This window comes from Panthera tigris, chromosome B2, assembly GCF_018350195.1.
Source record: "Panthera tigris isolate Pti1 chromosome B2, P.tigris_Pti1_mat1.1, whole genome shotgun sequence".
NCBI classification, from domain to species: domain Eukaryota; kingdom Metazoa; phylum Chordata; class Mammalia; order Carnivora; family Felidae; genus Panthera; species Panthera tigris.
In genome coordinates this window covers 31,372,263-31,396,599 of record NC_056664.1, presented here as the reverse complement: position 1 = coordinate 31,396,599, position 24,337 = coordinate 31,372,263, and the positions used below count along the sequence as shown (strand labels likewise).

The 24,337-nt window shown below is 38.1% G+C and overlaps 1 protein-coding gene across 1 annotated transcript; it reads left to right on the top strand.

Annotated features, from left to right (window-relative positions):
- The first annotated feature begins 18 nt into the window (after positions 1 to 18).
- LOC102969699 (butyrophilin-like protein 1) lies at positions 19 to 14,043 on the top strand. The gene is made up of 12 exons (XM_042987590.1): positions 19 to 77; positions 806 to 905; positions 6,384 to 6,686; positions 7,255 to 7,336; positions 8,300 to 8,650; positions 9,252 to 9,533; positions 9,673 to 9,873; positions 10,472 to 10,492; positions 10,583 to 10,609; positions 10,793 to 10,819; positions 12,734 to 12,760; positions 13,455 to 14,043. Exons 1-12 carry the CDS (start codon positions 19 to 21, stop codon positions 13,967 to 13,969), a joined length of 1,995 nt encoding a protein of 664 aa, XP_042843524.1. The 3' UTR covers positions 13,970 to 14,043.
- Positions 14,044 to 24,337: the final 10,294 nt, after the last annotated feature.

Below are 24,337 nucleotides of genomic sequence, written 5' to 3'. Positions count from 1 at the left end.
CCCAGAGCAGACAACAGTATGACACAGAGTAAGGTCCTGAAAGTAGCTAGGGTAAAGACAAAAATGGGATCGATAAGGTAAAAAAAAAAAAAAAAAAAAAAAAAAAAAAAAAAAAAAAGTCGTAGTTAAGACAATTTGCAGTGATTCTAAGAAATGGCCTCCAGAAGCTCTCAAACAACTGTAGTGTGTCTCTCAGAGAACATCAGAGAAGCCTTTAACACTCCCAAAAAAAGAACTTTTGTTTCCCTTTTCAAGGAAACAGTCTGTTTTAAAGTTTATTTATTTATTTTGAGAGAGAGAGCAGGGGGAGGAGCAGAGAGAGAAAATCCCAAGCAGGCTCCATGCTGAGCCCCGACACGGGGTTGATCCCACAAACGATGAGACCATGACCTGAGCCGAAATCAAGAGTTGGATGCTTAACCAACTGAGCCACCCAGTGAACAGTCCCTCCAAGTGAACAGTCTTCATCTCAACAGCCAAGTTCTGCAATGACAAATCTGTCCACAATCTCTCTAAATTCTTCTCTAACTCAATATTTTTTCCAATGGACAAAGAGACAGAAGGGAGGCAATGAGCAACCACAGAAAGAGATGGCTTTAGTACAAACATTAATTTGGCTTCAACAAATTCTACTTCCCCTCACCGCCCACCCCCCCACCACATTCCTATCTGATGGAGGAGCACATATAACTTGGTTTGTCCTCTGTCAGCCCTTAGGATCCTTGCCCAAATGCTCTCACTTCCCTCTCTCTTGCCCATCACCCACAAAAATGCAACACTCACATCTTTTATATTCTTCTTACAGAAGTGAAGACATTCTGAAACTTCTCAGACTCAGGCCACAGGCACCATGGATAAATGCTCTCATCCATTCCTTCCAGTTACCTGCTCTTGGCTGCCAACAGGTATCTCCAAGATGCCAAGAGGATATCAGACTTTGCAAAACATGGGGTCTAAGAGGAAATCTGGGGTGGTTTTTTAAGGGGGTTGAGACAACTGGAAGAAAGACGGCCCCTACATAGGAATCTCTCAGCAGTATACTTCTCTTTGACGATACTGACACACTCAAAACCGAAAGTAAAGTAAGATAAGGAAAGAAAACTTTGACCTGTCATGTATAGTAAATCTATCTAATGATTACTTGCTTATAAAATATAGACAGGATCAAAAGCAAGTCATTTCTTTCTTTCTGAGAAGTATATTGTCTAGGTTAATAGCATAGATATTAGAACTTGACTACCTGAGTTAAGATCCTGGTGAGGCTATTTACAACTTATGATTTTAAGCAAGTTATACAACCTATCTATGCCTCAGTTTCCTCATGTGACAATGGGTTGGATAATAGTATGTACCCTATTTTGGGTGAGGAGTACACAAGTGTATGTAAAGCACTTAGAAGAGTGTCAATAACTTATAGATTATGTGTAAGTTGTTAGCAATTTTTATTTTGATGTCTTGCTCATTCACCACAATATGTCTGCCATTCTGATGAGAATTTTGGACTCCCTCATTTCATTAGGCAGGGAACTGAGAAGACATGGGCACATTCATACTCTCTAACTCATCTCCCAGACAGAAATTTTCCCCACTAACATCCAGATTTTATCCATCTCAACAAGGATAAAAGAAAAACAGTATTAAAATTTCCCAAATGATCCTCCTAGATTTTCATCTTCATTCAATGCTATAAATAATGGGAGAGGTAAGGATGAGATTACCGTCCCCTGTCTACATAAATCATTTTTGTTTTGAAGATCCTGTAAGGTCTATGAATTCTAGAATAATTGTTTCTTGCTTAGAATGACAGAAATTCTGAGTTAGAGACTAAAAATTTTTTTAAAACTCTAATTTAGATTTTTGAAACTCTGTGTCTAAGATTAAATATCTATAAATGGTTTATAAGAGACATAGAGAACAAGAAATAAATACAAACCAGACACATTCTAATACAGTTGTAGATATGGCGCTAGTAATTTTTTAAAAAATAACATTCAGAGAAATTCAAAGAAACAAAATTGTCCTTTCAAATAGATACATTTAGTAACAACAAAGACTTTTGGATGGTGCTAATAGCATACAGTTGAATTAAAAAATGCAAAATCAGAAGCTCCTGGGTGGCTCAGTTGGTTAAGCATCCGACTTTGGCTCAGGTCATGATCTCCCAGCTTGTGATTTCGAGCCCACATCAGGCTCTGTGCTGACAGCTCAGAGCCTGGAACCTGCTTCAGATTCTGTGTCTCCCTCTCTCTCTGCCCCTCTCCCACTCATGCTCTGTCTCTCTCTCTGTCAAAAATAAATAAACATTAAAAAAATTAAAAAATGCAAAATCAGTTGGGAACTCAAAAAGGAATTTTAGTTATACTTTAGTCAGAAATTAACAGAACTATTATAGAAACATATAAATGAAGTTATAGAAGTTATGTTATATAAACTATGCTATATCAAACCTTTATGACTTTGTGAGATCCAACAGTTTCTCTTAATTTTTGATTAATATAAATCCACTGCAGACAATTAACATGGATTAGTAGAAATGACCCAGTGTGACACTTATCTAACTCCTTCCTCCACTGTGCTGGGAGTTCCAGATCTTTTCCACCTGTTCTTATATAAACAAATACCAAAATATCTGCTTATTTCAAGCATTCTTTTTGAAACTTGCTTAAGTATGTAATCTCAATAGGGATTTGGATTTACATTTTCTAAACAGTCAGGGATTCGACATGAATGTGAATGATACTTGAATTTAAATTTATGAAATAAGTCACTACCACAGAAAAGCCACACAGTTTCTCTTGGAGGCAACTGCTCTTTTGGGAGAGGCTACCAGAAAAACAAAAACACAAAGTCAGCATGTGGCTCCTCCATTCCTAGGTAGCTAACTTCAGTAGACAACATCTACCAAATCTCCTATCTTTCCACCTTACTCCAACCCAAGTGGAGTAAACAGAGCATGAGATGTATCTCCAAACCTCCCTGCTTCAAGCCCCTGTGGTCAAAACCTCCAACTCTTCACTCTTTACATAAGAGAAGCTTTGTGAGGGGGAAAGTTCTGATTCCTTACTTGTCCAGAAATGTCTTTTGCCCTTACATTTAGATGTTCATTTTGTCACTTAGATAATTCTAGTTTCTACTCAGGGATGTAAAGACTACTTTGAATTGTTTTCTAGCAAATAATTTAACATTCAACATGGCAGATGTATGATGGAATCTGATTCTTCTCTTGTACATGAGGGATTTTTTTGGAGTTTGGAAGCTTTGAGATTCTTTTTTATTTGTTTGGGATTCTAAAACTTTTTAAAAATTCATGCATAAGTGACATATTTTTTCCCTCCAATAATCTAACTCTTTACGAAGTACTCTTTCTTCTGATTCTGGGCCCTAATCTGCTTCCCAGTTTGGAAAACCTATTAGATGAATGTTGAAGTTCTGGATCTAATGCACTTAATTTAACTTATGTTTCTTAGATTTTATCTCTTTGATTTAAAATATCAGATTCTGGAAGAATCCAGTAACCGTTTTTCTAGCCCAATACATTTTTTTTAAGTTTTAATTTAAATTACAGTTAGTTAACATACAGTGTAAGTTTCAGGTGTACCGTTTAGTGATGCAACATTCCGTGTTACACCAAGTGCTCTCGCCCAATATTTTGACCTTCAGCAGTGTCTACTCCCATATCTGAGCCTTTCCCTTGGTTTCTACTTTAAGCCAGTTTTTCACTCCCAGGAATGTTGTCTGTTTCTTCAGTCCTGCGTTTCCTACAAATGAATCCTTCCTATTGTACTTCACATTTGTATTTTTAAAAATCTTTATATGCATATTATTCTTCACTTTTTTATGTGAGAGAAATTTGAAAATTCAAGATAAGCAAAAATAACAGATAGAAACACCCATATTTGAGAGTCTCTTATGGTTTGGCTCTCTCCCTAACCCTTTTTTTCCTTCCCCTCCCCCATGGTCTTCTGTTAAGTTTCTCAGGATCCACATAAGAGTGAAATGTATGGTATCTGTCTTTCTCTGTATGACTTATTTCACTTAGCATAACACTCTCCAGTTCCATCCACGTTGCTACAAAAGGCCATATTTCATTCTTTCTCATTGCCAAGTAGTATCCCATTGTGTATGTAAACCACAATTTCTTTATCCATGATGGGAGGGTGGGGAGGATGAATGATGGGCATAGAGGAAGGCACCTGTTGATATGAGCACTGGGTGTTGTATGGAAACCAATTTGACAACAAATTTCATATTAAAAAAAAACACCCATTTTTGGGGCACCTGGATGGCTCAGTAAGTTAAGCGGCCAACTTCGGCTCAGGTCATGATCTCACAGTTTGTGGGTTTAAGCCCTGCATGGGACTCAAGCTCAGAGCTTGGAAACTGCTTCAAATTCTATGTCTCCCTCTCTCTCTCTCTCTCTCTCCCCCTCCCCTGTTCACACTCTGTCTCCCTCTGTCTCTCAAAAATGAATAAACATTTAAATATATATATAAAAAAGAAACACCCATATTTGTATCACTCAAAAATAAATACCACAGGATACCTTTTTTTGTGATTTCAATGTCTATCCTTTCATATTTATTGAGCAAATAAGACCATACCGTTCACACTGTCTTAAAACTGCTTTTCGAAATGAATAATATCTTGTAGTGCTCACTTACCCTCCCTCCTCACCTTTCCCCTTAAAAACATTAACACTGCTATAGACATGATGTAATTCCCTTAAAATATTCTCCACAGATTGACTTTCCTCAAACAATTCTCTATTATTGGGAAAAATGTCTTAAAATATATATATGAATTTTTCACATTTATTTTCTAGCTTTGTTGGAAATGTATATTGATCTATTTACATTTGGGAACAGAATACACACACAAGCATATTCAGAAATCTCAAAGTAAACAAGAGGTAAGTAGTATCTTTAACCCTCACTTTTTTTCTTTCAGTGTTCCCTTCTCATTCCCAAATACTTCAGACTTAACGTATTAGGTGGATGTCAGAGCTCAGTGCTCAGTGGGGAGGGCTGCCCTACGTGATGGGAGAGGGCTTGAGTGGATGAGTAGGGAGTGAGAGAGGTGGGAAAGCAACCCTGAAAATAACTGTAGAAAAATATATTGTAGGGGCACCTGGTGGCTCAGTCAGTTGAGCATCTGACTTCGGCTCAGGTCATGATCTCATGAGTTCAAGCCCAGCATCAGGCTTTGTGCTGACAGCTCAGAGCCTGGAGCTTGCCTCAGATTCTATGTCTCTCTCTCTCTCTGACCCTCCCCTGCTCACACTCTTGTCTCTCGCTCTCAAAAATAAATAAACATTTTTTTAAAAATTTTTTAAAAAGAACATATTGTACTATAATCAAACAATGCCATATTATGCAGCAATAAAAAAAATTTTAAATGTACTGATACACATGGTTGAATCTCCAAAAAAAAAACATTTTGTTTATCCAAAGAAGCCAAACGCTAAAGCAGACATGCTGTATGATTTTTTTTTTATTGTTTTTGAAGTTTTAGGAAAGGCAATATTAAGCTATCATGATTCATATCAAAATACTGTTTGTTTTTCCTGGAATGAATTGGCTGACAGTAAAGATGAGGGAAATTTTCAGGAGACAAACATGTTCCATATTTTGAGGGAAATGGTAGTTCTATGAGTGTAAGCATTTGTAAGACTTCATTGGCATGTACATTTCAAATCCATACATTACATTGCATGCAAATTATATCTCCATAAATTTTATTTTTAAAGAGTCAAATGTACCTCACTGTCTCTAGAGAATATTTATTTAGAATCTTGGTATCCCTTTCACCACACTGCTAGTGGCTTACATACTAATATTTACGCAATTGCTATTTGTGTCCCTAATTATCTGTCAACTTTGTGTGATATGAAAAAACATGACTTGGACTTGGAAAGAATGTGAAATGGAAAGAAACGCCTTTTGAGCACATTCTATGTCTGGGACTGTACAATTGTGTTATTATTTCCATGTTACTTTAGGGAGCCCTAAAGTTTTTGGATATACAGCCCTAAGTTCCTCAGAGTACAGAGACCTCCATTTCCGACCTCTTGTTTTCCCCTGCACAGCGCAGCATGTGGCTTCCAGTGTCATTTGGGGTGTGATAGGAGGAAGCCTGTATCTGTGGTTCTTGTTCTCTTAATCAGTTAACTTTGTGAGTTAAACATTGGGATGACCAACATCCCTGAATATCACACAGGAAAGGGATTCTCCCTCCCTGAATAATGTGATTTCAGCCCTTTGCAGGTAGGAAGACGTGAGCATTTTTGACCAAAGCACACCTTAGACTTCCTATCATTTTATATCTTAGCCCAGTCCAAAGTCCCCTAGGATTAATTCTATTACCTCTACTTTTCAAAGTAACAGGAAGAGCTGCAGGCAGGCTGTGACTTCCTCATTCGACTCCTTCTAGGAGAGGCATTCACCTGTCAGCGCCTCTTGGCAGCTCCATTTGCCCCCCTTCCTAAGTACATTTTCCAATCCAGGGATGGGTTAGAAACTTGCTGCTCCCAGCACCTACAGCCACACCTTTGGATGCTGACCACGAGAACAACCAGGTACCAATTGTCTCTGGAGCTGGGACTTGTAGTTGCACTGAGGAGATCAGGAGTTTCCAGGAAGCCCCTGGCTCAATCTGGATGTGAGAAAGAAATGTGTGGTGATGTGGAGGTGAGTTTGTGGGAAATATGGATCCCAAAAACAAAAGGGCTTGAGCTCCAGGTCACATGGAGAGAAAACTCCTTTCTCTTTCTGGAGTTAAGCCACAAGTGTATTTGTGGTCAAACAAATAAATAAATGTATGAATGAATCAGTGAATAAATGCAAGAAGGAGGAAGTTAGATCGGCTAATAGGAGTGGACTAATTTTGTGTCTGCTTTCATTTCTCAAAATGAACTCAGGGTTTTCAATTTCAAGAGAGCTTTGGTGAGAGGATGAGTCCATAGATAAACAAGAGAACCCCCAGGGCACAAGAGAATGGTTTATAGTTTCTCTGCTGGAGAAACAGTTGGTTTTCAGAAAGAAGAGAGGGAAGGAAAACCCATTGGGGAGGGGTTGGAATTGGTAGTGGTCTGTCAGGAATAACAGCCAAAAAACTATGTATGAAAGTAAATCTTTGAACAGGGGATTTTTTTTCCCTAAAAGCCTTCTTCCTGCTAACTTACTCACCAGTTTCTCCTACAGAGTACTTCTTCCTTGTCAAAGTGAATATTTTGTGCTTTTACTTTCTGTTCTGAAGAAGATGGTGGGCTCTCCTGGCTATTATGCTGGCTTCCTCCTTCCTGTCCTCCTTCTCCAGGTGTCTACATGGTACTCAACAGGTCAGTGTTCTCCCTCAGGCTTTTTATTTATTGGCTTGTCTTCAATGGCTCTTCTCAGATGATGAAAATACTTGGTCATTCATCAGTCGCCAGTGTATCTCTTCTCAAAGGCAGTCAATATTGGGGGAAAACCGTGACTGTGTTCACACTAACAGAATGCTGGAAAGTTCTGGCCAAGAATGGGAGTGATCTTTGTATCAACACCCCTTATTACTTTGGGTAGACCTTAAAAAACTCATAGCTATGTTTATCTAAATCTTTATTGAGTATGGGTGATTTTAGCCTGCTTAATTTTGATGTAATTATCAGTTAAAAACACACTTTATAATGTTCACACTGCCAAGAAAACACAAGTCTGAGCATAAAGAATTTGGACTCAGGATCTCTGGGCTCTATCTGGTTATGACGCTTGACAAAAATTTTTTTTTCTGGGACTTGAGTCCTTCCATAAATACGAAGGTCCCTCAGGAAGTTTTCAGACTCCAGGTTTATAGACAAACCAGGCATGAGTTTACAGTAATGATATTTTTTTTGTTAACATCTCTAATTTGATGTCAGTTAGGCAGGGAGTATTAAAATGTTTCATTTCTATACATGTTGATTCAACAATTCTACAAGAATTTATCATAAAGAAAAGCTCTTCCTTGTGTATACGTATATATGTATTAAATGGGAGAACCTGGGAGGCTCAATGGGTTAAGCTACTGACTCTTGATTTCTTCTCTGGTCATGATCTCACAGTGTGGAAATGGAGCCCCAAGTCAGGCTCCATGTTGAATGTGAAGCCTGCTTGGGATTCTTTCTCTCCCTCTCTCTCTGCCCTCCTGCTTGTATGTGCACATGTGTGCATGGGCACACGTGCTCTCTCTCAAAAAAAAAAAAAATCTTAAAAAAAAGAAAAATGCAGTTGGGGCTTTTGTCTCCCCCTCACTCATTCCCCCAATCTGTCTGATTTTCATGCAGTGTCCGGGTTTTCTGTAAAGGGACCGGTTGAGCCAATCGTGGTTCTGCTAGGGGCAGATGCCACTCTGCCTTGCCAGCTGTCGCCTGAGCAGAGTGCAACCCACATGCACATCCGGTGGCACCGAGCCCAACTCTCCCCTGCTGTGCTTGTGTACCAGAATGGACAGGAACAAAGTGGGGAGCAAATGCTGGAATACCGTGGCAGGACAGAGTTGGTGAGGGACTCCATCAGCAAAGGGGGTGTGGCCCTGCTGATCCAACATGTCCGTGCTTCTGATCATGGCCAGTACTGGTGTCATTTTAAAGATGGTCACAGTTCCCAAGAAGCCGTTGTGGAGCTGCATGTTATAGGTACGTCAACTTGGCACAGAAGTGTGCATCATGGTGTAAAGCAAAGAGAAAAATGAGGACATTTGGATTCCTAACGTGGCATTTCTTATGATCTTCCATATATTGATATTGATATGCTAATTTACCTTGCAGGATATCAGTTTCCTAAACTATACAGAGAGGATATGACTACATACTCTATTCACTTTTAAACACCAAAAAGGGCAGTATTTTTAGGGTTGTTTTGGTATCCTAAAAGACTCCAGAAAATAAACTAATATTAATTCAGATCGGTACTGACACGCTCAGACATTAGTAGAATTTTATACATTCAGTAGGAAAAGACAATTTATAGAATTAAACTCCTTCTATAGCTTTAATTATACCTGTTTTTTCCTATCCGTGAAATGACCCCAAAGCTTTCTTGTCCAAACATAGTGCAAAGGCATCAAGTTGATTTCAAAACTGAATCACAGTTTGGCCTAACACTCACTACGAGAGGTTTCTTGACCTCTGAGCTTCAGTTTGCTCATCAGTCTAGTGAGGGCACTTTGGCCTTCAGCCTTAGGGGCTTCTAAACCCCAAGGACCACAGGCCTTAAGAACATGCCTTCTCTCCTCAGGGTTGGGCTCTGTGCCTCGTGTTCACATGATGGGGCCCGAGGATGGTGGGATACGAGTACTGTGCTCTGCAGAAGGCTGGTTCCCAAAACCCAGGGTACAGTGGAGTGACATGATGGGTGTGAAGCTACAGTCTCTCACTGAGTCTCACACCCAAGATGAAGATGGTCTCTTCCATGTGGAAGCATCTCTTGTGGTCACAGACAGCTCTCTGGGCAATGTGACCTGTTCCATCCAGAATCCCCTCTCTGGTCAGGAGAAAGTGTCAGCCATCTTCCTCCCAGGTGAGTGAGGCACAAACCCCAAGGCAGAGTTGAGGTGTGGGGAGGAGAGGGAGGGGGGAAACAGAGTTGAGGGAGCCTTGGAGAAAGGGCAGGATAGCCTCTAGGCTAGTCTCACTGTGTCTTCACATGCCTGTGTCAGAGCCCTTCTTCCCCAGGATGTCTCCATGGAAGGCAGCCCTGGTTGGGACAGTCCCTGTGCTGGTACTCCTCCTCACTGGGATCAGCTACATTGGCTGGAGAGAACACGAAGCCAAAGAAAGAGAAGTAAAGAAAAGGAAGAAAGAATCTCAGGAAAGAGATCAGATGGAGAATGAAAAGGAATTGGCACTTAAGGCGAAAGGTAAATTGGAACAGCAGGACAAATCAGATGTTCATGGAACAGCTGGGGGTATAGGTTGTATAATGTACATGGGAAAATAAAAGGTTGCCAAGGGACCCCAGGGAAAATACAGGGTACCAAGAATTCCATAAAGCTGGGAATCCTATGGAAAGGAGAAAACCATGTGGGAAGCTTGGAGATTTGTGGGCAGTGATCATCAGGCCTCTAAGGTGGGGCTCCTCAAACCACACCATGCCCTTCATGCATCTGTACCCAACCTCTGCTGCTGTTTGTCCTTCTGGAAATGTCTTCCCCCATCTTATCCTCCTATTCTTCCTTCAAGAATAAGCTTCTGAAGAACCTAAAAATTCCTACCTTCTCATGAAGCATAGGCCCTCCTTCCTCAGTGACCCCATGACATTTCCCATGTAACTTTTCTTAGCATTTGTTATTTTTAGATTGTCATTTCCTAGCACTTGTCAAGATTAGATTGCTAATCCTTCTCACCTACTTAACTATGGACCCTTAAGGAAAGGCCACATGGAATTGATTCAGCTACTCCATGAACTCAAGAGCAGCTAAAACCCAGTTTGATGGATTTTTTTATCTCTTCTTTCAGAGAACCTCAAGGAAGAACTTGGTGAGTCTTGCTTCTTCTCATGCCCTGTATAGAATTTGCTCCCCTGTCGACATCTGTTCTGGGTCTCTCACTGAATGTCACTTCTTTCAGAACAGCGAAAGGCACTATACGATGAAGGTAAGCAACTGGGTTTCCCACACCACTCAATGTTTTGATGTCCAACACTTTCTAAGCTCCCTCTCCTCAGAGGGAAAGACTGAAAGATTTAATAGCGATTGGTGGAAAAAAATAAGGGGGAAGGAGAAGAATGTGAGGCTCCGGATGTCTTGGCTTGCCTTAACTGGATTTGTTCTGTTTTAGTTTGGAAGAAGGCCCTGCTGTATCCTGGTAAGTAACTCTCTGACTTAGATCTTTCCATGAGACTCTCATATTCTGAGTATAATAAGCGGAGACATAAACACACACAAGCACACATCCCCTTGCAAGTTGTGAAGATTTATTTGGTACCAATCTATAGTATTTTGTATTTGGGAGCTCAAATGTTCAATTATTTTTCAGAGCTAAAGAGAAATAACTGTTGACTGGTAAATTCCACATGACTAGAGTAGGACTTGACATAAATTGTTAACCTATCCACAATGGAGAAGGAAGAGAAAGAATTCAGAGCGATTTTGATGAGATTTAAGAAGAATAAAGAATAGCCTATATTATATCAGCACTCCTATACTGTGAATAAAGCTCAAAAGAGAAGATAATGTTACATTTCACATTTGGAGAAAAAGATATTATGATTTTATTTATTTTACTATAAATAAAGAAAGTAAAGTTCAGTACACAAGAACAAGGTTTAAGTTTGAAAACAATCTCTCAAAATATTTTAATATTATTTGTAAAAACATGTTTATCTGGTAGTAGAGGGAACTGGCTATTTTATATCTTCTAATACCTGTGCCCATGTACTGTATGTGTTTAAGACAGTGTATGTGCATATGTAATACAGAGTTAGACCTCAAAAGCATACTAGGTCATTCCTTAAACATACAGTTGTGCAATTTTTATATGCCAGATATTGTGTTAGATGTTGGTGCATAGCCATGATCTCTGACCATTTAGAACTTGAATGGTCTTAAACTTGGGGTGGGAGGGGTGAGTAAGCTAACAACCAGGCAAATGCACACAGTCTGGTAAATGCTTTGGTAAGAGAGGATCAAGAAGCCCCTCCCAGGGCACCTTTTGGGATGAGCACTGGGTGTTGTATGGAAACCAATTTGACAGTAAATTTCATATATTAAAAAAAATAAAAATAAAATAAAATAAAATAAAAAAAAAGAAGCCCCTCCCAAAGGCTAAAGTCAGGTAAGCAGTTTCTGTTAAGAGCTTTCTTTCCGGAGCTGCTTTAACATGTTCCATGATTCTACAAGAGAGAGCAAAGTATAGTATAGTAAGGATGAGGATATGTGGGTTTTAGTTCCAAATATATCAGTTAATTACAGCTGAGGAATTCAGTCATTTTTGCTTTCTTTACCTCAGCCTCCTTATTTCTAAGATGAAGAGATTGGAAAACATGATCACAGATGTCCTTCTTGACTCACATATTCATTGATTCTGTATATAGAGTACTACCCTTCTTAGAAGAGGGCAGGTCAGTGAGAGGCCATCACGAATTATGGATAAGTTCTTATCTGCCTATTGCCCCAAGACACTAAGAGAATATCCAATCTTTAAATAAAATCATAAATCTTATCATAAGAGAAGTGGCCCCAGGCAGAAGCAGATGTAGTTCTATCCCCCATGAGAAATCTGTCTCTGGAGAAAAATATTAAAAATCTGATTACAAGTGTCCAAATAAAAGAGCTTAGTTTAAAAACCTTGGTCATAAATTTAACTCTACTCTGAAGTGGTCATAGGCTGGGAAAACCCTAAAACAACAAAACAAAACAAAACAAAACAAAACAAAACAAAACAAAATATACAATGACATTTTATAACTTTCATCCTCAGTGAGGAGTCCCACAAAAGTCTTAGGTGCCTAGGACACTAGACCCTGCTCCAAGTGTTCTCCAGACTTATTTCTGCAGCATCAGCTCAATTGAGGGGATTGTTTCTAATCTGAGACAGCAGGCAGGAAGTACATCCTTTGTCTTGTAGTTTCTGGACACTGCCGTTGTTCAAGGGGCTCAGCGGAGGACGGAAAGAGAGCTGAGAAGAGACAGCAATGATCCAGGAGAGGAAGTGTGTACCTCATCTTCATTCTGTGGGTATGCTTCCATCACAGTCTCAATTTGTATTGCTCTTTTACAGACTGGAGGAAGGAACAGTTCCAGCCTGGTGAGTGGCTCTTTGTTTACTTTTCTCACTCCTTTCCAACCTACCTGAGGATACCTTATTTTTCCCTCCTAACATTACCTCCTAGTTGAAAAGACAGAAGTACGATTATTCTGGTAAAGAGAAGCAAGAACATGAAGATCATTAACTGTTGGCCTGAACTGAAAGTTGCTGCTGGGATTAGCTACTCTGGTTGCATTTCTGCTTTCATATAATGGCCACGCTTTCTCATCTCTGTGTGTGTATGTGTGTGTGGTGGGGGTTCCACTTGGTTCTGAACAGAAATTGTAGCCCATGTTGAGGAGATCCCCAACTGAGTAACAAGTGCTCAAAATGGTGAGAGTAACTCAACTCTTCTTTTTAAAGAGGTCAGCTGACATGGAGTCTGTTACTAATTGAAGAACATGGTTCTAATTTGTAAAGAACATGGAAAAACACTATTCTCAAGTAAACACTACAAGTCTCAGCTCATTCTGGCACTCTGCCAAGACATTGATAATAACATGGGTAATATAAGAAGAGATAAGTAAATTGCACCCAAGGTGAGAGCACTCCACAGCTCTACCTCCCCCAGTACACACACATTCAGGGGATAGGTGTTCTTTCACTACTTGATCCTGGTTTTCCAAGGTTTTGCTTGCACAACTTTCTGAAATATATAATGTTGGCCCTTCCCTTCCCTTTTCTTTACCCTCAGCCACTGTGACTGTAAATCAGGAAATCTTTCATCAGAATAATTCTGACCCAGAGAGAAAAGAGAACTTCAAAGAGGAAACACACGATCTATCTCTCAGGGATAAGCAAGGAGACTGCAACCTTATCACACTGAATCAGCAAGACTTCACCTCAGGAAAACATTACTGGGAAGTGGATGTTAAGGACGCTGATGAGTGGACTCTAGGCATTTATGAGAATCCCACAGACAGCAGGGAGTTATCCAAAGATCTAAAAAACAAGAAATTCAGAGTCTTAGAGAAGAAAGGATGTGAATACAGGGCTCTCACCTATTACCTCCAAAACATTTCTCTGCAAGAGTGTCTCTTGATAAAAAAGTATCCACAAAAGATTGTGATTTTTTTGGATTATGAGGATAATGACATTTCTTTCTATGACATGACTGAGGGTACCCACATCTTCTCCTTCACCCAGGCGAGTTTCTCTGGGTCACTCTATCCTTACTTCAACCTTAAATCCATGAAGCTCTCCTTATAGGTGTAACATTAAGTGACTTAGAGGAAGAACCCATACTGTGAGGATAATAGCCCATTCTCTGTAAACTCTAGATTGCTAGGGTGTTTTTTTTTAAGTTTGTTTATTTATTTTGAGAGAGAGAGAGTGTGGGGGAGGGGGATAGAGGGAGGGAGAGAGAGAGAGAATTTCAAACAGGCTCCACACTGTCAATGCAGAGCCTGATGCAGGGCTTGACCTCAGGAAGCATGTGAGTGCCAGAAGACCATGACCTGAGCCAAAGTTAGATGCTTAATCGACTGAGCCACCCAGATTACAGTTCTGATGGGTGACCTCAGGCTCACTGATTATCAGGCCTCTTGGCCTGAAGGTCCATGAGTCCCTGTGACCAGCGTTTCTGACTATATCCAGCAGTGTTTCTGAATTGCAGAGAAGAATCTTTTTGTTGTAGTTGTTATTGTTATAAGTGCTGTTTATTGCTTTATATTTAATATATCACAGACTGATAATTTTCTAAAACAAATTATTGTAAAATGAGGTCAATAAAAAACAAATGCATACAATTACAAGTTGTAATTATTGTTAGATTCAACATTCTTAAAATTTCTCTGTCAATTTACTCTAAATGTTAGAAATACTCTATTTCTATATTTATCTTGTAAAGAAGTGGTAAGAAACAGTTAATATAGTTCACTGGTGTGTGAACCATAATTTAAGTAGCACTTCTAAAGCAGTATTCAAAGGAGTAAAAGTTAGATAAACCTCTTCACATTTCCCATTGCAACACTGAATAAAAGTGACAAAATAGTGCTATTTTCAAATGCTGAAGGAGAAAAGTCAAATTATAATTTGATGCAAGCTAAGCTATATCTTAAATGCAAGGATAATTTGAGGAAAGAAAAAATAAATATCAATCACAATCCAATTCTAACAAATGTGGTGATGTCAACATGATAGCAGTCTGGGAAAACTAATGCAGTGAAAGCATATTGAAGTATTTATCTTATTAAAGAAAGAGAGAGACATTTTATTACTGCTTTGCCCAAGATATTAATAAGGGAAATAACTATATATTTTGGGGAATTCTAAGTATAGACACCAACAGAGGTAAGGAAAAGGCCTTCTTCTCCTTCCAATCAAAACTGTCATATTAAAATGAAATGACTAGAGGAAACAATAATTAGTGTTTAAATAGGGGTAAGAAGAGAATGTGCTCCTGTGAACTATACTGAAAAACCTGGTAAATTCCGTGGATATGGAGTAGAGTACCCAGAAGAATCTTGCCCCAGTGGCAGGGAATAATTAGACCTAAACTGATCCAATACTGATGAACAAACCTTAAAAGCAAAGCTCAAGAGGATCAAATTATTTACAAGTATCTAACTGTATTCCAGAGCAGAGTTCAAGTTAAAATTCACAGCCAATCAAAAATTACGAGGCTTGGAAAGAAGCAGGAAATCCAACTCATAATGAACAGAAAATCAATAAATTAAAATTGACATGGAACTGATGAAAGTGTTAGAGATTTAACAGACAAGGAGAGGGGCGCCTGGGTGGCTCAGTCGGCTAAGTGGCCGATCAGGTCACGATCTTGCAGTTTGTGGGTTGGAGCCCCGCGTCCGGCTCTGTGCTGACAGCTCAGAGACAGGAGCCTGTTTCAGATTCTGTGTCTCCCTCTCTCTCTGACCCACCCCGTTCATACTCTATCTCTCTCTGTCTTAAAAATAAATAAACGTTAAAAAAAAATTAAAAAAAAATAGGCAAGGAGATTAAAACAGATGTTGTAACTATATTCCAGATATTTAAAAAGTTCACTGTATTCTAGATATTCAAAAAGTTCACTAGAAATATGCCTTTAAAAGAAAGACCCAAATTCAAATTCTTTAGTTGGAAAAGACCATGAATGAGATGAAAATTACATTGGCTATGACTGGCAGCAGATTAACAGTTACAGAAATAAATGATTAGTAAACTTGAATAAATAAAAATGGAAACGATCCAAAATAAACCGCACATTTTTTTAAAGTATTTTTTAAATAGTATCAGTGAGTTGTGGGAAAACTTTAAAGGACCCAATACAAAGGCAATTGAAGTTTTTGAAAAGAAGAGAAGGGAGGACAGAAAAAGGATTTGAGAAAATAAGAGCCAAATACATATTCTAAATTTGATCATTATAAACTCCAGATCCAAAAAGCTGCCCTAGTCTGTTTGGGCTGCTATAACAAAAATACCACAGACTCAGTGACATACAAACTACAGAAATTCATTTTTCATGATTCTGGAGGCTGAGAATTCCAAGATCAAGGTGCCTTTAGATTTGGTGTCTAGTGAGAGCTAGTTGCCTGGTTTGTAGACGGTTGCCTTCTCACTGTGTCTTCACATGGTTGAAGGGATTATTGAGCTTTGTGGGGTCTCCTTTTTAAGGACACTAATGCCATTCATAAGGGCTCCACTCTCATGTTTTAATTGCTTTCTAAAGGTGGAAATACTAAACACCATCATTACTTTGGGGATTAGGCTTCAACCTATGTATTTTGGGAGAACATAAACATTCATTCCATAGCAAAGTTCAATGAACTCAAAGAACAAAAATACAGAGAATACATAGCATATGCAAATCAAATTGCTTAAAATCAGAGATTTAAAGATGCCAAAGTAAAAAAATTAAATTACGTTCAGAAAAACAAAGATAAAGATGACAACATATTTCTCATTGTAAACCGTGTAAGTGAGAAACATGGAAAAAATATATATCATCAGAATAGCATTTAATACCCAGTGAAAAATTTTCAAAAGCAAATGTGAAATAAAGATGTTTTCATTCATAGACAAGCAAAAAAAAGCAATCATCACCAGCAGACCCACACTACAAGAATGGTAAAAGCAGTCTCTTTAAACAGAAGGAAAATGGTAACCAATGGAAATTTGTATTTATACAAAGGAATTAAGAGCACCGGAAATGGTATCTGTATAAGGAATTATAAAATGATTTCTTTTTCTTGTTTAAAATTTTTAAAAGATAAGAGACACTTTAAACAAAAATAATAACAATGAAGAATGGGATTTATAACAGAAGAAAAAATTTAATGTATAACAACAAGAGCACAAAAACCAGGAGGGAGGACATGAAAAAATACTGCTGTAAGTCTCCTACTAGACATGAAGTAGTATTAACGGCATTTGAGGTTAGAACGTTGTAAGTTAAAAGTGAATGCTATAAACTGTGAACATTCACTAAAATAACAACAAAAGTACAGTTATTAAGCCAGAAATGGAAATAAAATGAATCATTAAAAAATAATCAGCTTGGGGCACCTGGGTGGCTCCGTTGGTTAAACATAGGACTCTTAGTTTTGGCTCAAGTCATGATCTCACAGTCTGTGAGTTTGGGCCCCATATCACGCTCCATGCTGACAGCAAGGGACCTGCTTGGGATTCTGTCTCTCTCCATCTCTCTCTGCCCGTCCCCTGCTCACGCGCTCACGCTCTCTCTCTCTCAAAATAAAATTAAAGATGTGGTTTATATATATAATGGGATACTACTTGGCAAAAAGAAAGAATGAAATCCTGCCATTTGCAGCAACGTGGATGGAACTGGAGGGTATTATGCTAAGTGAAACAAGTCAGTCAGAGAAATACAAATATCATATGTTTCCATTCATATGCAGAACTTGAGAAACTTAACAAAAGACCATGGGGGAAGGAAGGGGGAAAAATAGTTACAAACAGAGGGAAGGAAGCAAACCATAAGAGACTGTTAAATACAGAAAACAAACTGAGGATTGATGAGGGGTAGGGGAGAGGGGAAAATGGGTGATGGGCATTGAGAAGGGCACTTGTTGGGATGAGCACTGAGTGTTGTATGTAAGCGATGAATCATGGGAATCTACCCCCAAAACCAAGAGCACACTATACACACTGTATGTTAGCCAATTTGGCAATAAATTATATTAATTTTTTTAAATAATCAGCTAACTCAAACAGAAAGAGGAAAAAGTTAATGTAGTATAGATAGAACAAATAGAAAATAAACAAATGATAGACTTGAACCATATCAATAATGACATTAAATACAAAGGCAGATTGTTGGGTTGGTTAAGAAAGTAAATCCCTGGGGCACCTCAGTGCATCAGTTGGTTGGGCGTCCAACTACGGCTTGGGTCATGATCTTACAGTTCGTGAATTCGAGCCCTGTGTCAGGCTCTGTGATGACAGCTCAGAGCCTAGAGCCTGCTTCAGATTCTGTGTCTCCCTCTCTCTCTGCCCCTCCCCCGCTAATGCTCTGTCTCTCTCTGTCTCTCAAAAATGAATAAACACTAAAAAAAATTTAAAAAAAAAGAAAATAAATACCCAAATATACGCTGACCACAAGAAAAATAAATATAAAAACACAAATAGGTTAAAATTAAAAGTATGGGAAAAGACATATTATACAAATATTAATGAAAAGATAGCTGGAATGGCTCTATTAACATTAAAGTGGATTACAGAACAAAGAAAGAATATTATCCAGGATAAAGAAGGCCATTCTATAACATTAAAGGGGTCAATTCATCAAGAGAACATTACAATACTAAATGTTTAGATAATAATAATCATTTGCAGTAAACATAAACAATACATGATGAATATTATCTAACAGTCATTTAAATTTTATAAATAAAAATCTGATAAAATTAGGAGAAACAGACAAATCTATAAATATAGTCAAAGATTTTAATACCTTTCTCTCAATAATTGATGGAATAAGTAGATTATAAGGACATAGAAGACTTGAATGAAACCACCAACTAACATGACCTAATTGACATTTATACAACATACCACACAGCAAGAGAAAGCACATTCTATTCATACTCATGCAGAATATTTACAAAGAGAGATCATTTTCTGAGCCATAAATTGTATCTCAATATATTTAAAAAGATTCACATTGTAGGAACTATCTTCTCTGTTCACAGTAAAATTAAATTAGAAAGCAACCTGGGAAGATACCTGCAAAAATCCCCACATATTTTGAAACTAAATAATATACTTCTATAAACTTTGGGACAAATAAGAAATAAGAAAGAAAAGGAAGGAAAGGAAATTAGAATTGGAATCTAGAAAACAGTACATGGTGAAACCCCAAGGCCTAGGACAACAGAGGACAGCAGAAGAAGTTAAAGCCATTAGTGCCTATGCTACAGAAAACATTAAATACAGCTCAGTTTCTATCAGATTAACATAAATCTTCTCACTAAAGGCCTAATTGCTTTAGTTCCTATTACCTCATCCAACACTTATGACTTTCAGCAAAAAATTGCAAGGCATGCCAAAAGGCAAAAACAAAACAAAATAACACACACAAATACACAACAAAAAGCAAACAAACAAACAAAAGTCTGAAGAGGCAAATTCAGCATCAGAATGAGACTCAAATATGACATAGAAGTTGTAATTATCAGACAGGAAACTTAGAATAATTATAAATAAAATGGTAAGGGTTCCAGTGGGAAAAAAAAGAAACATGTAATATAAGCAGGGGTACAGAAATTGTAAAAATAAACCCAATGGAAATGCTAGAAGTAAAGGGTACAGTAACAGATATGACGAATGCATTTGATGGCATTTTTTTTTTGTCAGTAAACTCAAAATGGCCAAGGAAAAAGTCAGTGAACCTGAAGAGAGGTGAATAGAAATTTCCCAAATAAAATCCAAGAAAAAAGAAAAAAGAACGACTAAAAGAGAACAGAATATCCAATAATTGTGGCACAATATGTGACATCTGTGCAGTTGGAATACCAGAAGGAGAAAAGAGAAAGCAGGAGAAATATTTGAAGTAATAATGGCTGACAGCTCACCAAACATTTTGACAGACACAGAGACACAGATACAGACAGCTCAAAAAACACCCAAAAAAAGGATAAACACTAAAAACATCACATTTAAGCACATTATAGTCAAACTGTATAAAACCAAAGACAAATAGAAAATTTCAAAGGAAGCTACAGGAGAAAAACATATTGTCCATAGGGGAACAAGGGTAAGAATTACAGCTAACTTCTTGTCGGAAACCATGTAAGCAAGAAGAGAGTGAATTACGGGGCGCTTGGGTGGCTCAGTCAGTTAAGCATCCAACTTCAGCTTAGGTCATGTTCTCACAGTCCGTGAGTTCGAGCCCCGCGTTGGGCTCTGTGCTGACAGTTCAGAGCCTGGAGCCTGCTTCAGATTCTATGTCTCCCTCTCTCTCTCTGCCCCTCCCCTGCTCATGCTCTGTCTCTGTCTCAAAAATAAAAACATTTAAAAAATTAAAAAAAAAAAGAGAGAGAGAGAGTGAATTGGAATCTTTCAGTGGAGTGGAATGAATTATATATCCAGCAAAAACAGTGTGCTAAGTAAAAAAAGCCAGACACAAGAGGTCACAAATGGTACAATGCAATTTATATGAAATATATGGAATGGCTCAGACAAGAAGCAGAGTACTGGTTTCGAGGGATGAAGAGAGGAAGTAATGAAGACTGACTGCTTCGTGAGTAGGAAGTCCCCTTCAGGAGACTGGGATTTTCCCAGGTGATCAGATTGTTTTTCTGAAAGAGCATATTTGTACTCATGTTGACTAGCTGCTGTTCTACATCATATTGTTATTCCTTCTGATAGTGATTCTAGGGTTAATGATGGAACCATCTCAGAACAATTACACATTTTTAGTGGTTTTATAATGTCTTCTAAATCGTGTAATCTAATTTGAGTCAGATGTTAATGTTAATGAGATACTGCAGTAGTAACTGCTATTTTTCTGACAACTGACTGAAATCTTAAAGCCTGCATACCTCTTCTTAAAGCGGTGAGTGTGCAAAATCTGGAGTTCCTCTGCTGTTTCTTTATATAGGTAGATAGGGCTGTCAATTATTTCCCATTTAGTTGTATTGACTTTCATCCATATTTAAATACACAGGTCATTAGCTTATTATAATTTGACTATTTACTATACTATTTATACTATTTATTTATGTATGTATGTATTTATTTATTTATCTGAGAGAGAGAAAGAGTGTGTGAGCAGGGGAGGGGGCAGAAGGAGAGAGAGAGAGAGAGAGAGAGAGAGAGAGAGAGAGAGAATCTTAAGCAGGCTCCAGGCCCAGCACGGAGCCTGACATGGGGCTCGATCCCACTACCCTGAGGTCATAACGTGAGCCGAAATCAAGAGACAGATGCTTAACTGACTGAGCCACCCAGGTGCCCCTATTTACGTTACTTTCAACTTAATGGAGTGTAAATAAAACTTCCAGAGCACACATGAGGTGGATATTGGATACATAGATTAAGATTTGGGGTGGGCTTTCTGTGGGTTATATGTAGAACTCACATATTTAATATTCATTGTTTTAAATGACCAATACTTGGACTATTTTTAAAATAGTGTAATAACCCTAGTCATACTGTTCAATGTTTGCTCTTTAAAATAAGTAGTTACAATTAAGTGTTCTAACCCTTGCATTTCAAAAAAGCTGGTCTTTACTTTCAGTTATCTGTTAGTTCTTTCTTTTTTTTAAGTTTATTCATTTTTGAGAGAGAAAGACAGAGAAAGAGAGTGAGCAGGGGAGGGGCAGAGAGAGGGAGACACAGAATACAGAGCGGGGTTCAGGCTCTGAGCTGTCAGCACAGAGCCCAACTCAGGGCTTGAACTCACAAACTGTGAGATCATGACCTGAGCCAAAGTCAGATGTTTAAGTGACTGAGCCACCCAGGCGCCCCAATTGTCTGTTAGTTCTATTTAAGAGGGATGTTAAAAACTTTGAGTCTGAAAGAATTCTCAACCAAATTTAGTCTTGTCTCTCATCTTGATTAGATTAATTCCACAATGATTCAGTCCACAATAGCTCAGAGGGATGAATAATTTGCCTTTATAAATTACTTTGTTGTTTACTCAACACTTTGGGAGTTGTCAGACCCCAGACTGTCAGTTACTCAAGGGGCAAGAACCATATCTTCTCCAAGCTGTGTAAATGTTCTGAGGTGCTTGGCAGCATTCTGTACCCTGTGGGGTACTCAGGTACTCTGCTTGATGTTGCTCACAAGACTGAAAAACTAATCCCATAAAGTACCTACTATTAAAATGTAGCAAAACTGAAAAAAAAAAAAAAAGATTTACAGACAAACAACAAAGGAATTCACTGTTAGTATACTTGGCCTGCAAAAAAATGTGAAAAGGAGTTTTTCAGGCAGGAAAAAAAAAAATGACATAGATCAGAAAATTACATCTGCATAAAAAAAGAAAGGTCAGGGGCACCCAGGTGGCTCAGGCACCTGAGTATTGGGGTTGAATGTCTGACTTCTGCTCAGGTCATGACCTCGAGGTTTCTGAGTTTGAGCTCTGCATTGGGCTCTGTATTGACATCCCAGAGTCTAGAGCCTGTGTTGGATTCTGTGTCACCCCCTCTCTCTGCCCCTCCCATGCTCACGCTGTCTCTCTCTCTCTCTCAAAAATAAGCAAGCATTAAAAAAAATTTTTTAATGAAAATAAAATTAAACCTTCTTTTTTTCTTATTATTAACAGATATAAAATATAACTGCTCAAAGCAATAATAACAGTGTTTTGGGTGATTATAGTATATGGATAAATAAAATGAGTGACAGCAATATCACACAAGGTATAGGAAAGAGGATTTGGGAGTACTCTATTACAAAATATTCACATTGGACATGAAGTGATATAGTGTTATTTGAGGTGAGCTTAGATTATTTAAAAATATCTATGTTAAGCTTCAGGTAAATCCCTAAAAGGTTTAAAGGAGGTATAAATGATATGCTAAAGGAGACAGTAAAACGCAATCATTTAAAAAGTTCTGTTAAAACCAGAAAAGGCAGAAAAAGGGAAAGGGAGATAAAATAAAAGAAAAATGCAATGAATAGGAAACAGTTACAAAGATAGTAGATACTAATCTGACTATATAAAAAAGTATCCTAAATATGAATGGGCTAAATACACCAATCAAATGACAGCGATTGTCAGCATAGATAAAAAAGACAACACCCAGCTATACATTGTCACTAAGAAACTCACTTTAAATGATAAAGACTCAGATACTTAGAAGCAAAGGGATAAGGAAAGATAAATCATATTAGCATTAGTTGAAAACAAGCCGAAGTATTTAGATTAATTTATATTAATTTTATTAAGGGCAATACATAGGATAAATGAGTTAATTCCCCAAGAAGATATAACAATCCTTAGATGTAAGTGTTGAATCGCTAAATTCTACACCTGAAACTAATATTACACTGTGTGTTACCTAACTGGAATTTACATAAAAACTTGAGGAAACAAGAATAATCCTAAACACATATGCACCTACATCAGAATATCAGAGTACATGGGGCAAAAACTTACAGAACTAAATAGAGAAATAGACAAACTATAACAGTTTGAGTTTTAAACACCCTTATAATAGTCTTATATTGCTGTTCTAACAAACTGCCACAAATTTAGTAGCTTGCAAATTATCTCACAAATTATCATATTAACTTTCTGAAGTCTGACAGGTCTCACTGGGCTAAAATCAAGGTGTTGGCAGGTTTCCATTCTTCCCTTCTGGAAGCTGTAGTGTAGAATCTGTCACCTTGGCTTTCCAGCTTCTAAAGGCTGCTCATATTCTTTGGCTCATGGTCTCCATCCTTCATCTTCAAACCAGAAACGGCAGGTTAAGTTCATCTCATATGGCATCACTCTGATCTTTTGTTCTATCTCCATCTCCCTTTTTTTTTTTTTTTTTTTTTAGTATTTATTTTGAGGACAGAGTAAGAGAGAGCATGCAATGGGAGGGCAGAGAGAGAGAGAGAGAGAGAGAGAGAGAGAGAGAATCCCAAGCAGACTCCACACTATCAGCACAGAGCCTGACATGGGGCTCAGTCCCACGATTGTGGAATCATGACCTGACCTGAAATCAAGAGTAGGAAGTTAAACCAACTGAGCCACCCAGGTGCCCCATCCCTCTTCCACTTTTAAAGATCTTTGTCATAACATTAGGCCCACTCAGATAACCCTGGATAATCTTCTTGGTCAGCTGATTGGCAACGTTAATCTTTTCTGCTATCTTAATCCCTATTTGCTCTGTAATATAACATATTTTTCAGATTCTGAGGATTAGGATGATCCAGATTAAGATCAAGCAATGAAGATTAACATTAAAAGTGATAAGTCATGTTGACTTTATATATCTTCAAAATGATGTGATGAGAACTGTCCTCATTCAACAGAGTGTGGGCTTCATCCACCAATATCTAACTCTTGTCTAATCATTTAAGAAAAATGAAGACAAACCCAAATTGAAGGACATTGTATAAAATGCTTTGTCAGAACTCTTCAAACTGTCAAGGTCATTAAAAATAAAGTCTGAGAAACTATCACAG

Excerpts from the sequence above, each read along its gene's own strand:
- LOC102969699 (XM_042987590.1), top strand. The coding sequence starts at position 19 with ATGACACAGAGTAAGGTCCTGAAAGTAGCTAGGGTAAAGACAAAAATG. Across the intron at positions 10,493-10,582 it reads GAACCTCAAGGAAGAACTTG|AACAGCGAAAGGCACTATAC; the intron begins GTGAGTCTTGCT and ends CACTTCTTTCAG. Across the intron at positions 10,820-12,733 it reads GAAGGCCCTGCTGTATCCTG|ACTGGAGGAAGGAACAGTTC; the intron begins GTAAGTAACTCT and ends GCTCTTTTACAG.